The sequence below is a fragment of the Dunckerocampus dactyliophorus genome, chromosome 10 (assembly GCF_027744805.1).
Source record: "Dunckerocampus dactyliophorus isolate RoL2022-P2 chromosome 10, RoL_Ddac_1.1, whole genome shotgun sequence".
Classification (NCBI taxonomy): domain Eukaryota; kingdom Metazoa; phylum Chordata; class Actinopteri; order Syngnathiformes; family Syngnathidae; genus Dunckerocampus; species Dunckerocampus dactyliophorus.
The window spans coordinates 24,640,728-24,654,964 of NC_072828.1; the positions used below are offsets into that span (position 1 = coordinate 24,640,728).

Here is a 14,237-nt window from a genome sequence, read left to right on the forward strand (position 1 = left end):
CATGTTTAAGCAGTTTTTGGGTCTAAATTATGCATTTTCAAGTTTAAAAATGGCTAAATTAACTAAAATTCAAAAATAAGGCATTCAGAAGACGCAGTCAAAGACGTTGTGATATGTAGTAATAACAATTTACTATAATATATTTATTTGCGTTCACCTCTCTGCATGTTTTGAGGCCTGATTGAAGGAAAAGCTAGCGCTTCTGTTGCCAAACTAAATTTACCGTCTCACAGCACACAACTGGTGCTTTCGAGGATTGCCTAACAAAGTACAAAATCTCAACACTTGATGAAAAAATATTATCAGTGAAGCATAAAGAGATAACATGTACAAATACAGTGGTGTATATATGCTTCACATTTTACCTGTATTATCACGCATTTATAAATGATTCGAAACTTACCGTAAATGACATGTAAAAATTCATTTCTGACCAAAAATTTGCAGGGTTGAGATTGCTGAATTGCTATACAGAATATTGAAAATGCATCGTACAGAATATGTGCAATGTATAGGCCTTGGGGTCAGTTACAGTGTTCAGTCGTTTCTGCTGTTCTGCGTGTTATGTACCAAAACAGGTTTTTGTCTAACTGTACCCACAGTAACGAATTTGGAAGATGGCTTGACTTTAGCTGCAGATGACTGACCGAGTGACTCCATCATTTACTAAAAATCCAGCTTTATTATTTTGTAACACTGAAATGTTAAGACTAATTTAAAACCACCAACAAAATGCACTGGATAACTTCTTCAGACTACATTTTTAGGGCCCCGTCAGTTTTCATCTGCAAGTATCACCAGTCGATGATTTGAATGTGAGATAGTTGAGATTTTCCCAGAATTCTTTGAGCTGTCATTTTCTTCAAGACACCAGTTGAACCTGCTGGGCACGGTAAGTGTCGAAGTCTTCTGGTAGAGTGTCTGCAGACAGAAAAAGACACAATATACTCATCCATTTTCTGTACTTGTCCTCATTAGGGTTGGGAGTGACTGGAGCCCATTCCAGCTGTCTTTGAGTCACCAGACAATCGCAAGGAGACAAACTATTCAAACCGATGGACAACATAGAATGTATGTATACCTGTGTGTATCTTGTCATTGTATTCAGGGTTTTGAATCAGTTCCTGCCCAATGACTGGGTCTGATGAAGAGGCGAAATGTCTTCTAAGACAACCTGAACAGTCCAGTTGTGATCGATTCAATGAACTGAGAACCTAAAATATATGTTCTTTGGCTGTGGGTGAAATCCAGAGTACCTGGAACTCAAACACCATATAGACATGCTCCAGCAGAGATTTAAATCCTTGATCTTCAGACTGTGTGACCAGCGTGCTAACCATTAGGAAAGAGAGGAATACTCCAAATCCATACATCCATCGATCCATTCATGAATCCATTCCGTTTATCTGAGGTCAGGTGGTGGGGACAGCAGCCTAAGCAGGGAAGCCCAGACTTACCTGTCCTTGGCAACTTTGTCCAGCTCCTCCCGGCAGACACCGAGGTGTCCCCCAGGCTAGTTGATAGACAGTCTCTCCAGCGTACCCTGAGTCTTCCTCAAGGCTTCCTATCGGCCGAACATGTCCTGAACATCTCCCCAGGGAGGCCTCCGGGAGGCATTCTGGCAAGATGCCCGTGCCACCTCATTTGGCTTCTCTCAGTGTGGAGAGCAGCGGTTCTACTCCAAGTTTGTCCTGGATGACAGTGCTTCTCACCTTATCTCTAAGGGAGAACCCAGAAAGCTTTGCCTTTTGGCTCTATTCCCTCTTCACCACAATGAACCGGTGCAGTGTCTGCAGTGATGCAGACCAATCTTGTGTTCCATCAAAAATACTCCAAATCAGTCAATCAATTTGTTCATTCTGTTCTGCTCTGCCAACTAGTAGAAAAAAATTCAAATAGCTTCATTGTGACAATTTAAGTTCCTTGCAACCATAAAAAAATAATTACAGTATAGAGTGGAACCGCTGATGTTGAATCCCCCTAATGTCATACATTTGCAAATTCAACTGTAATCACATAGACACTTTTTGGTAAAAACCTGTTGCTCACCGTTGCAGCGGTAACGCAGGTTGGCCCAGATGATGTTCTCCTGGGAGAAGCAGAAGACTCCAAGTCGACCTCCTCTCATTGTAGCGTCTATTATCACTCCTGTGTCTGCCACCATTTGAGGACCCTCATAGAAGCGAACCCTGCACCACAAAACCACAAAGAAAAAGTAATATATTCTCTGTCCAAAAGTAGAACAAATGTGCAATACTTGCTGTGGGAGAGTAAAATGTACCTGATGTATCCATCGGCGGGTCGGTGCTGGAGGAACCAGCGATAAGACGTCTTGTCCTTCCAGCCAACATTGCGAGCATCTTTCCACAGCAGTTTCACCTGGTCACTCGTGTCGCCGGTGTGCCACAGGGCGTTCCTTAGGTTCTCACCTGGGCCTGTGTTGGACTTCACAGCCTTGACAAAACCACAAATGACACTCGAGTCTGGGCATTCATATCTTGCATCTGCTTTTTGCAGCAGATGGCTCAGCAACTTATAAATATGTGTCTATATTGCCATAATCATCCCATGAGAATTTAAGTCTGCTAGTACGATTCATTTGGTCATGTGTGAACGAAGTCCACTGAACCCAGGACCAAACAGGCAGACCAAGACTGACTGCAAGCGGACTCTAATGCTGAATGAGGCAAGTATGACCACTGACTGTACCAATGTACCCAAACACCAGATAGGTTGCGACCAAATGCGAAGGAAACCAGGAGACTACATTAGCAAAACCCAACAGAAAGCTGAGTGAAAGGGGGCGTGTTACTCATCACAGTTTAGTGAAGTCGACAGAAACGCTGTCTCTTTGCAGCACATCTTGTTTTCGTCAATCCTCGTTACATCTCAGCTGGCAAAAAGTCAGCCATAGATCAGAAAGCCCTTCTAGTGTATGTGGCCCAGAAGACGTCATGTTGTTTTCTTTTATGTGAGGTCGTCGGGCAATGTACGAAATTTGGTAATGGATAATAATCAGAATGTAAGTCACTCTCCTGCTGCTTACTTTCAGTTGGATTCCCGGTTCTGCCACGGCTCTAAACGGGTTGGCTTGCCAGTAGATCTGTTCCACTTGCTTCCACATGACCACGTAGAAACTGGAGCTGTCCTGGTACCCGAAAATAAATCCTGCGTAGTCGTCGTCTGTCACCGTGTTGACGTGAAATGTCCCTTCAAAATCGACACCACTGAAAGCAGTGTAACCTGGTAAGGAAGAAGGTGATTGCAGATTCCCAATATATTGTCTTTGATTTTTACAGTTAGGGGAGATGCCGTTGCCATAATCTGTGTTGCCAGTCAGGTGCGTTCTGTTCCAGTGCCCACGTATGGGGTTCCTGGGGTCAGAGCCACCTGCAGGCACCTGATTGCACTTCAGCAATCAACCCTTCACATACAGTACACTGCGGAAGCATAGAAAAAGTTTTCCTACCCTACCCACTCCACCACATATTGCTGCTAGTTTAAAAGTGGGTATTTATGAAGGTGTACATTTTGGCCTTGACCAACATCTACGCCGCATTGAGTGCCATTCCAGCTTTAAATTAGATGAACTCCCACTTCAAAATTGAGGATGACGTTCTTACCAACAGCCAACCCGGGATCACTGTTCATTGTCTGGACAATCTCTCTTCCCTGCACAGGAAAAAAAAATAGTCTGAGTCCATTCTTAGAATTTCTAGGCTGTTGCATCCTGCAAAATGATGAACAATCGGACGTAAAAGTCACCTGGTCCAGCACCACCCAATTGGGGTCAATCTGTGCGTCGCCCTCTGGATCTAAGACCACAGTCTGGTACTCCCTGAAGTCGGTGAGCGTGACTTCAGCGTTTTCAGGACAAACATCGATGGTGTCGATGATAGTGTCATTGTCGAAATCCTTTTCACACACATTACCTATGCCGTTGCCTTGAAGGATACGAGGGTATGGTTTTATGGATAAAAAGATGTGAACATGTAGTTGTTGGGGTTTTTTTTTTTACCTGCAACTTTTACCTACCATCAGAGTCCTCCTGCATGGGGTTCGGGATCAATCGGCAGTTATCAGGACCTGGTGGCAGCAGGTCAGGAATGCCATCGTTGTCGTCGTCATCATCACACTCGTCTCCCTTGCCATCCTTATCGGTGTCCAGCTGGGAGCTGTTGATGACGGCTGGGCAGTTGTCTCGAGAGTCTTGGTGACCGTCGCCATCGCTGGGTGAGAGGGTCTTTGATTGGCATGTGCAAGATGTAGGCCACATTTAGCCTCACTGTCGATTTCGCTGTACCTGTCTTTGTTGGTGTCACAAGGGTCTCCGATAAGATCGTTGTCTGCATCCAACTGGGAAGCAGGAGAAGTTGTAAAGTTTACCAGAGGTTTGAACTGGAGTCACGCGCCTTGGGACTTGAGTCAGACTCGAGTCACAATTTTAATGACTTTGGACTCATATTGATAATATCATCAAAGACTTGCAACTTTGACATCAGCGTTGACATCAATGACTCGGGACTTGACTTGGACTTAGGTCTGAGTGAATGTGTTGAGTAAAATGTGTCCCCATTTAAAATATTCAACGAACATGATTGTTATTATGTAATTTTTTAGCGAGACAACATTTTCCCACAGAATCTGCCTCTAATCTGTCATCTATTGACGTCCAATCGGGTTTGTGTGGATTAGATTTCAGTGCACTGACTAAATCTTGAATGCTACGCCAGCACGCTTTTTCATTTCACACTGGTCTTATTTTATTTAAAAAGTAAAACAATTCACAATGCATTCATTTTATTTGCCACATTTAGTAGACTGTTACATTGTTAAAATGTCAGTTTATTTGGGAGACACTAAACAGTGCTTACGACTCGTAAGGACTCAAAAATTTCAAGCCTTTGACTTCGGAATTGACTCGACCTGTCTTGTCTTGACTTGAGACTTGAATCGGACTTGAACGTCTATACTTGAGACTTGACTCGTGACTTGAGATTAAAGACTTGAGACTTACTCGAGACTTGCAAATGACTGACATGCTCCAACCACTGACGTTTACAACAAAACCTTATAAAAGTTCATTTTCCACAAGCAGCATCAGCTCAGATTCACACAAAGCCATTTGAATCAGTGCAAAATATGCTCTTGTAAATTTGCTATTAAACCATCTGAAAAGTTAAGCATTACATTCCTAAACTGTCTACTTTCCATGAGTATGAGTTTCATTGTTCCTCGTGGAACACTGCACATACTTCTTCGGTGAAGCACCTTAAAAATATGGTGGATAGATTTATGTTTATGTCTATTTATTATCTACACAATACTTTTGCTACATTAACGGCAAATTTGAAAGCAAGTCACAGCGCCATTTACTGGATCATAAGGTTTTAAAGTAAACAAAGTGATCGCTGACCTGGTCTGGATTGGGAACATAAGGGCAGCTATCGCAGGCGTCTCCAACTTTGTCTCCATCACGATCTTTCTGGTCGGCATTGGGAGCCCGTTTGCAGTTATCCAGGTGATTAGGGATTCCTGAAATAAATGCGGAAAATGTCTGACGTCCACTTTCACGAGTATAAACTCAAACACGCAGAGTACTAACCATCCCCGTCAATATCTTCATCACACTCATCGCCAAACTTGTCCACATCGGTGTCCTTTTGATCATTGTTTTTGATTGCACGACAGTTATCGCAAGCATCACCAAAGTCGTCTTCGTCGATGTTCCTTTGGTCCACGTTGGGCACTAGCACGCAGTTATCCTGTGGAGAACAACGCTCAAAATTAGCTGTAATAGTAAATAAGTGCACTCCAGTCAATTTTTAGGTTAACTTTTACAGCAGTAGTTTTCGATACGTTCAATGAACCTGTGTGTTGGGGATCCCATCCCCATCTGCATCATCATCACAGGCATCTCCAATTCCATCACGATCAGCATCTTCCTGACCAGAGTTGGGCACAGTGAGACAATTATCCTGCAGAGAAATACATTTGTGAGGGAGGGACAAACAATTGGTACAGTAGATTCCCCATATATTTGCGATTCATATATTTGCATATAGTTTTGCATAGTTTTGGTCCAAAAATGTTGTTTTTATTAAAAAAAGAATTTAGTTATAGTTATAAATATTTACATTTACCGTAAAGTCTCTGTATAAGCCCCACCAGTGTGTAAGCCGCACCCACTATTTAGAGGACAAACCAGATTTGTACATATATAAGCCGCACGCGTTCACGTCATAAAATGGCATATTGTGCCGCGCATGAGCCCGTGAAGACCAGGCAGCTCTTTATTTCAGAGGAGCCAGTCATTAGCTATGAAAAACTCACAAGGAGCTCGTCAATCCACTAGAAATTGTTACTCAATATAACAGTCTGACTCACGGTGTCATCCTGCAAAGAACACTAAACTCATCACACAGCAACTTAACACTCAAAAGGTATCCCTAATAAATATACAAAGATGTACCAATACGAATTTAAAATGAACCAAAAGCAACATTTTGCAGTTTTCCCATAATGCATTTCATCTGAGTTTCATTGGCGGACAAGCGGCATAGAAAATGGATAGATGGTGCTGCAATGCTGCCTCTGTCCACCAGAGGGAGCCAGAGGAGCCCAGAGGGAGGCCGACGTCATTGCAGCGCCCCAGTGAATGCCTTGCTCAGACGCAATGCATTATGGGAAAACTTTAAAAGTTGTTTTTTTCATCTTAAACTAAAATAGGGATCTACTGTACATGATTCGCTTCACATTAGCATCAAACACGCCATTTTTATTATTTTTTTCAGATTCAGTTTTGAAAGTCACACACTACTTACATAACCGCACATTTTTGAAAATTCTCTCTCTGTCATTCATTTTCTGGTGGACATAAACGGACTCACTTTGGCACAATTTCTCTCAGGACAGTCCAGCTTCTCGTCGGGGAAACCGTCAATGTCGATGTCAGATCCACACAGGAAGCCATTTCCAGCCCAACCAACTCCACACTGAGAAGATGTCCAATGTTTTAGAGATCGCACAGGCTCATTTGTTTACAATATACTGAATGGTCCCAATATTAAGTAGAGCTGCACAATGTCAAGGTATCCAAACAAGGTGTGCTTTGATAATCATGTTCTCGGAAACTACCAGAAAAGTTATTTTAGGTTAATTGCACAATACAGTTGTTGCTGTTGAATGCAAGGTCATAGACGACTACTGCTAAAGCTCTTGTATGGGAGTGCATTAGATTTGGATCTAATGAAGTGTAAGGTGAGTCACTTGAGCTGTTGGATAAGTTGAATTTGCCCACCTGACATTCAATCTTGCCATCTCGGTGGACGATACACTCAGCATTGGCATGGCAGGGGCTCGGGTGGCCGTTCCCACATGCCCTCTCAGGCTTGCAACCAAGTCGCTGGTCACCCACGTAGCCCTTTTTGCAAGGACCACACCGGAACGAGCCCTGGCAGTACAACATGCGTCATTGATTCATTCATTTTCTACCGGGACACTAGGCGAGGGGCTGGCTACACCCTGGACTGGTCACTCTACTTTGACAGGATGCAATTACACTTACAACTATAAACTTAAGAATTTCCCTAATGTGGGATAAATAACATTTATTTTATCTGACCTTATGTTAATTACTGAGATATTTCAAATCGCAGAAAAGTATCAGTGGATCCATACTCACTGGAGTGTTCATACAGATGGAGTTCTGTACACAGCCGCCATTGTTGGAGTTGTCACACTCATTGATGTCCTTGCACACCTTAGTAGGACACATCGAGATGAAGTACAATAAAAACAAACTTCTCATAAGAATTTATGTGATGTAAGAAACTGATGAATACCATAGTTAAGTCGTTTACCTGTTTGTTGGCAGTGGCGTACGCGAGGCCGACACCATGTACCTGAGGTCCAGTGTATCCTGCAGGGCAAGTGCCACAACGGAAGCCTGGGAAGGTGTTGATGCATCGCACACCCATGTGGCACGGTAGCACAGAACACTGCGAATGACATTTTACTTGCATACACTGCAGGCGAATAGAAGGTGGCTCAGCTTACATCAGAGGAGCTCCTGGATATTTCAGTACCAACAGAGTGCTGTATGAATACGACGTATGGTTTTTGTATGATTCGTTTTTTGTAAAAAAACGTAGCCAAAATTTTGCCTCAATTTTTGTACGCTTTTTCAGTTTTTGCACAATATTGCGTGTAACCAGCAAAACCACTTCTCCAACATCTTCCCCGAGGAGCGGAGGCTCTTATAGCTGCCACGGGCGACTAATTCCATATTCCGTATTCTTCCAGTTTCTTCCACTGTAATCACTGTAAATGTAGTGTACCGTTGAATTTCACGTTTACAGTTTCAAGCCAAGGCAAGGTTTTTAGATTAAGTGTTATGGCGTCTTCAGTTACATCTGTGCATACCTCATCCACATCAGTGCAGTGGGTGCCATTGCCCTTCATTCCTTCCGGACAGGGCCCACAGCTTGGACCATGAGGCGTCTCCATGCATTGTACCCCAGGGTAGCAGGGGCTGGGCACACAGGAAGGACGCGGCAGCCCTCCTCCCATCCCTGAACAGTGAGAAACTCGGGTGATTCCTCATTCAGCTACCAAACAGCCCACACATACAGTGTACTACAGTATATTGACAATAGCGTATATAATAATAGTATGACGTTTTCAAAGCGCTGGTAGAATGTATTCAGTAGTGATGATGGTGAACTCACCACAGGCTTCACACTCCATCACTGTGTTCTTGAGGAATATTATCTCTTTAATCTGCAAAATACAAATAATTGGTTATGACTGTTTGATGTTTATACAATTTTATTTTACAATGCTTAATATATATATATAATTATTTCTTCATTGCAAAGGGAAAGCAAATCATTCACAAAGTACTCTTGGTGGTTTACCTGCTGTTTCATAAGCTCTTTTATCTCAGACAGGGCAAGGTTTGTCATTTTAATCTGACTTATAATTTCCCCATCTGCAATTGAAAAGGGGGAAAAAAGTTGGTTAACAGCCAAAGATTAAAAAAAATTGACTGGATAAATGATTTTCTAATGCCACTTTAATAACTGAAGCTGAGAGGTCAGCATCAATTGTATTCATATATAATAGTGTCAAATTAGTGCATTAATTGCGATTTAATAAATTACAGTCAGTGCGTTATTTTTTTTAATGTAATTTTTCATCTCTAACTTTACAGTTTTTGTATGAAAAATCACTTATGGCTGTCGTGTTTGGGCTCGTTTTGCATCAGCTGATGGGTTCCCTTTGTATTTGGGATGGTGAGGAGCGGTCAGTACTGGAGCGGAGACGTGAAAATGGAGTCGCATGTGAGAGTCGGTCCAATGAATGGGAAATTTGCATTTCAAAAATACCCCTCCGGCACCATTGACAAAGGTGTAGTGATCTGCAATCTGCGGGCCGCACGGTGCCCAAGGATATCCGAGTTTGTATGTATGTGTGGAGCTTGCGTGTTCTCCCCGTGCATGGGCTTTACATTAAGGTACACAAAAATACAGTCGTTCCTGAGGAACTAATGACTAAGGCACATACATTTTGACTAGTTACTGAGGAACTAATGAAGAACTAATGAGAAACTAAGTGTACAGTAGTTACGGATGAACTAAGGCACATAAATTTAGAGTAGTTACTGAGGAGTGGTTAGGGTTAGGTATGTTCATTCCTCATTTACTACTGTAATTTTGTGTACCTTATTGTAAAGTGTTACCAAAAAAATTATACTATAACACCGAAAAATAACTTAATTGAACAGAATAGCACAAACACTATTTAAACTCAAGCATTATTTATCAGGGGTCTATGAGCAGAAGTCCACGTGTGCGTGTGTGGATGTCAGAGCCGCACTCATGTATTCCAGTGCATTCCTACCACCCACGCAACCACTACATTTTAAAGAGCAGACAGAGATGCCGCGATGGCAGCGTGCATGATCCATTCCCCAGATGTGGACGTGATACAAGATTTTTGATCAAGTGTTTAATACTGCAAGTAGAAGCATTAGGCACAGTGGTCGTCCTGATGTTGCTACTGTGTTAAAAATAATGTAAATCTCGGGTGAAATTCTCCATTAGTGATCTTTCTCATTGCCACTAAATTGATTTGCGCACAGAGAAGGTAGCCCTACCACGAGATATGTGTAACATTGCTTGAGCAGTTCATGAAATATCTGAACACTTTTCCATTGTTCTTTACCCATCACAATCCCCTTGGTTTGACATCTAACATCATGACTTTACTTGGACAACACTCTCCCAAACCAAAATGCTACAGAAACTCACAATTAACTAGGCTACTACTAACGGTGTTCTGGAAACGAGAAGCTTGTCCCCAAACACAGTGGGTTGTTGCTGTTGGTACCAAGTGACCCAAAGACCTCAACATCCCCTCTGACCACCGACTGTCCCCCCAACGGAGTCGTATAAGTGGAAAAAAGCAAGGCAATGTGTTCTTCTCGTTAGTAACGACTCTATTTACAGACTATACAGCACTTCAGTGAGACCATATATTGGCTATATACTATATGTCACCATCACTATTACGACAACGTCCAGCTGAGCGCTCATTTTGCTGCCAAAAAGTGTTAAGCTCTTCTTCTTTGCCTTATTTGATTACAACAAAAATCATGGTACAAGATAAATAATAAAAACAGTTTTTGTAGATTCCTCTGACAGTCTCAGCTTGCAGTTTTTAGACCGCAACAGATGTTTTTTTGTTTTTGTTTTTAAAGACACAGTAGATCCGCACCTGTTCCCGGATTTTTGTCTCTGTTTTGAATTGTAAAAAAAATGTTTTTTTTGGTAACTTAAATAGAAAATGATTGATGGCATTATCTGCAGGAGGGGAAAAAAAAGAGTCCTGCAGCTTTGAATCCAGCAGAGGGCACTGTCTCACAAGTCATCACTCAACATTTTGCAGCAGGAAGATGCTTTGACAAGACGTGATGGCGTGTAACTGGCCGCTGCGTAAGTACAATACTTTATACTGTATGCTTGTAATTGTTTCTTAATGTTTACAACTGAAAACAAAATGTATTTCATAACTGGCAAATTACAAGTTTTTCTGGGTGTGCCCATTTTTTGGGTTTATTTTTTTGGTTGTTTGTTTCCCCACTTGCGGGGGGTTTTGTATTGTAATCCCTGCGAATGGCGAAAAACTGTGAATAATGGGCACACCCATAAAACCCCTACACTGTAAAAAAAAGGATACACCATAAGTACTCAATAAAGCTGAGGTAACAGATTGCAAGCAATATTATTAATTAAATTTACCAATTTTAAAAGGTGATTAAACATGAAACAAATCAGACCCTTAAGAATGACCTGTTTAAATTATTCGATTTAAATAAAGCACAATATTAAGCAGACATCAATAAGAGAAATCTATCATAATAAATAAAACCATTACCATATTATGGGGAAAAATAACGTTGTTTTAGTAATATAAAGTTGAAATATTAAAGAAAAAATGTGTTTTTTTAAAAGTTGTAATATTATGATCAACACACAAAACAAAATAAAGTAATATTTGGAAAAGGTAGGTTGGGGAAAAGTATTATGGGAATAAAGTCATAATATTACGAGATGAAAATAACATATTTTGTAGCATAAAGTTGAAATATTAAAGACAAATATTTAGTTATTTAATAGTTTTTGAAATATGTATTTCTTTTAGAGTTTTTGAAGTCATAATGTTATGAGAAAGAAACAAAACTATATACATTTGTAATTTTTGGGAAATTAGCTGGGGGAAGGGAAAAAGTTATATTATTGGAATAATGTCAAAATAAAATAATAGTCATAATTTTACAAGAAGAAAATTAAAATAGTTTCAAAATAATTTTTAAAAAACAACAGCCGTAAAAATTGGAGAGAAATTCCAAAAGCTTTATTCTTACCTCTTTGTCCTGCAGCCCCTCCCATGCAAAGCGCACAGGTCAACACCAGAAAGCAAAACATGCTGCAGTGTGTGTCGCCTCTCTTCTACCTTCTGCAAGCCTCCTGCAAAAATCTAGTTTAGAGAGATTCTCGCTATCTCCTCCCCTGCTTGGGCTTTTGTACCCCCTCCAAAATAAAAACAACAACACCAGCAGCAGCAGAAGAAGAAAACCCCCACTTCCCAAACTTCCATCCCAATTCTCAGAGCTCAGCCCACTCTGCAGGAATTCCAAGCAATGATAGTACACACGTTTTCTTGCACAAGCTCACATCTAATATGCATTCATATTAATATTATGGTTCATTTAGATCAGGGGTGTCCAGTTTTTTTCCAGTGAGGGCCACATGCTTAAAAATGAAAGGATGCAACTTTGATATTTTGTAAAGCAACGCATGTAGCTACACTAAGAAGTTCTAGACTGCATATTTCAAGAAAAAATGGCATATTATTTATTAACTTTGGTTATTGCTCTAGTTTTCCCTTTTTTACTGTGTTTTTAAAATTTTGCAAATATTTCAACTTCTTAAATAAGCTTAATAAATTTTCTTCTTGTAATAATATTACTTTATTCCCATAATATTTTGACTTTATTTCCATATTATAGCTTTTCCCCAAAATAATTTTACAAAAATTGCAACTGTATTTTGTTTTGTCTGTTGACTTTTAAGAAGTAATGTATTTCAACTTCATGCTATTAAAATGACATTATTTTTCCTTTATAATATTACCAGTTTATTACCATAAAATTGCACTTTTAGAATACCACTTTTTCTTTTAATATTTTGACTTTATTTTTCTAAAATTATAGCTGTCTAAAAAAAAACAAAAAACATTTTAAACTTTATTTTTGTAATTTGTCTTCTCGTAGTTATGACTTTATTCCGAAAATATTTTAGCTTTATTCTGGTAAGATAACTTTTTCCACAACCTAATTTTCCAAAAACTACATTAGTCATTGTTTTGTTTGTTTGTCACAATATTACAACAAAAACAACATTTTTTTTCTTTTGTGTTTCGACTCTAAGTTACTACAATGACATTATTTTTCCTCATAATATTTATTCTTGTGAAATTGTGACTCTTTAAAATTAGAATACGACTTAATTCTCTTAATATTTGGACTTCACACTTGAGCCGTGTTGTTATGAGCAATGAGGGACATCAAAGACACCACGTCATTTAAGTTTCCGAGCATACTTAAATGCGGCAAATTGTACTTCCGCATTTAGAGTTACAAAGTGAGAGATAAGAATATCCACTTATTTTTTTCTGCCTGTTTATTTAAACGCATAATAAAGCTGTTCTTGTGATGTTCGGAGTGTCCCTGAATGCATCTCGCGGCCGTGTGGTGACAATGAGGAAGTGTTACTCCAACTACGAAGGGACAAAAGATGCGTGTGGGGGTTGGAAATATACATATATTTACATATATGTGGTTGGAATTGCACTGCTGTGATGTGTTAAGGTTAGATTAAAGTTATAAAAGAGCGTACTTTTATTGTATTGTATCAAGGATAAATAATACAGAAACACAGATGAGGCTAGACAAACAAGCTTGAGAGTTCTGTATGGTTGTTTTCTTTAACTGTTAGATACATCACAAGTCTGTTCGGATGTATAAAAAAAAATCCTGTGTGTGTGCGCCTCTATGTGTGTATAAATGTGTATGTGTGTGTGTGTGTCCATGTTGTTTGTGTTTGTCTAATGGGCTGAGCAGATGGTAGCATTCCTTTGCTCCTTTGCTCTTGATCACCTTGATGATTTCTCAGCACATTTGTAGTCGAGGTGGGCGATATTTATGAATTTTGGTATCGATTCGTGACCAAGTAAATACGGGGCCTGTATCGCCGATACCCATACTCGTGATTTGGATGTTTTTCAATGAAATGAACGATTGAATGATTTTGTGACTTTTTCCCCCCTTAATTTGTTGATCTTAATCATAATCACAGGACAAAGATTTTAGACGAACAAAAAATATTTGTATTAACACGCTTGTACCAACTAAAGTGTTTGCGTGTTCCCTTTAATTACATACAATAGGGAAATAACGTCAATAGTGCAAAATAAGTCAAAAAACAAGTATTCTCTCTATATTTAAATCTTTTTACTTTTTGCCCCCTAAGACCTGCTGTGCCCACCTCTAATTTGGAGTGTCTGCAATTGCTCCTCATCACTTCTGTTCCGCGTACTATGAAAGACAAGAAATGAATCAGTGAACGCAATGAGTGTAAGCGTTGTCGTATGGAATGTTTAAGTCAAAGGTC

General features: G+C 40.0%; 2 protein-coding genes across 9 annotated transcripts in view; one reads left to right on the forward strand and one right to left on the reverse strand.

Moving 5' to 3' along the window:
• The window catches only part of crtc1b (CREB regulated transcription coactivator 1b), a 50,239-nt gene that overhangs the window by 30,249 nt on the left and 5,753 nt on the right, over nucleotides 1-14,237 (forward strand). For 5 of the 8 annotated variants that reach the window (XR_008572603.1, XR_008572605.1, XR_008572606.1 and 2 more), the window contains exons 14-16: nucleotides 979-1,071; nucleotides 4,042-4,233; nucleotides 10,872-10,997. Coding sequence is in view for 1 of the 8 variants with exons in the window: in XM_054788754.1 (XP_054644729.1) it covers nucleotides 979-1,016 (38 nt within the window). In the remaining 7 variants the exon portion in view is untranslated. Of the gene's footprint in view, nucleotides 1-978; nucleotides 1,190-4,041; nucleotides 4,234-7,876; nucleotides 7,910-10,871; nucleotides 10,998-14,237 lie in introns of those variants that run through there. The other 3 variants (XR_008572604.1, XR_008572609.1, XM_054788754.1) reach the window with 3 other exon arrangements.
• On the reverse strand, nucleotides 192-14,163 carry comp (cartilage oligomeric matrix protein). Its single transcript, XM_054788748.1, has 20 exons — nucleotides 14,112-14,163; nucleotides 11,930-12,032; nucleotides 8,919-8,992; nucleotides 8,730-8,781; nucleotides 8,425-8,573; nucleotides 7,863-8,000; nucleotides 7,685-7,762; nucleotides 7,301-7,453; nucleotides 6,891-6,995; nucleotides 5,871-5,978; nucleotides 5,606-5,765; nucleotides 5,417-5,535; nucleotides 4,304-4,356; nucleotides 4,036-4,229; nucleotides 3,766-3,944; nucleotides 3,624-3,672; nucleotides 3,047-3,243; nucleotides 2,282-2,454; nucleotides 2,050-2,189; nucleotides 192-921 (listed from the first exon to the last, which is right to left on the reverse strand). Exons 2-20 carry the CDS (start codon nucleotides 11,988-11,990, stop codon nucleotides 863-865), a joined length of 2,241 nt encoding a protein of 746 aa, XP_054644723.1. The 5' UTR covers nucleotides 11,991-12,032; nucleotides 14,112-14,163; the 3' UTR covers nucleotides 192-862.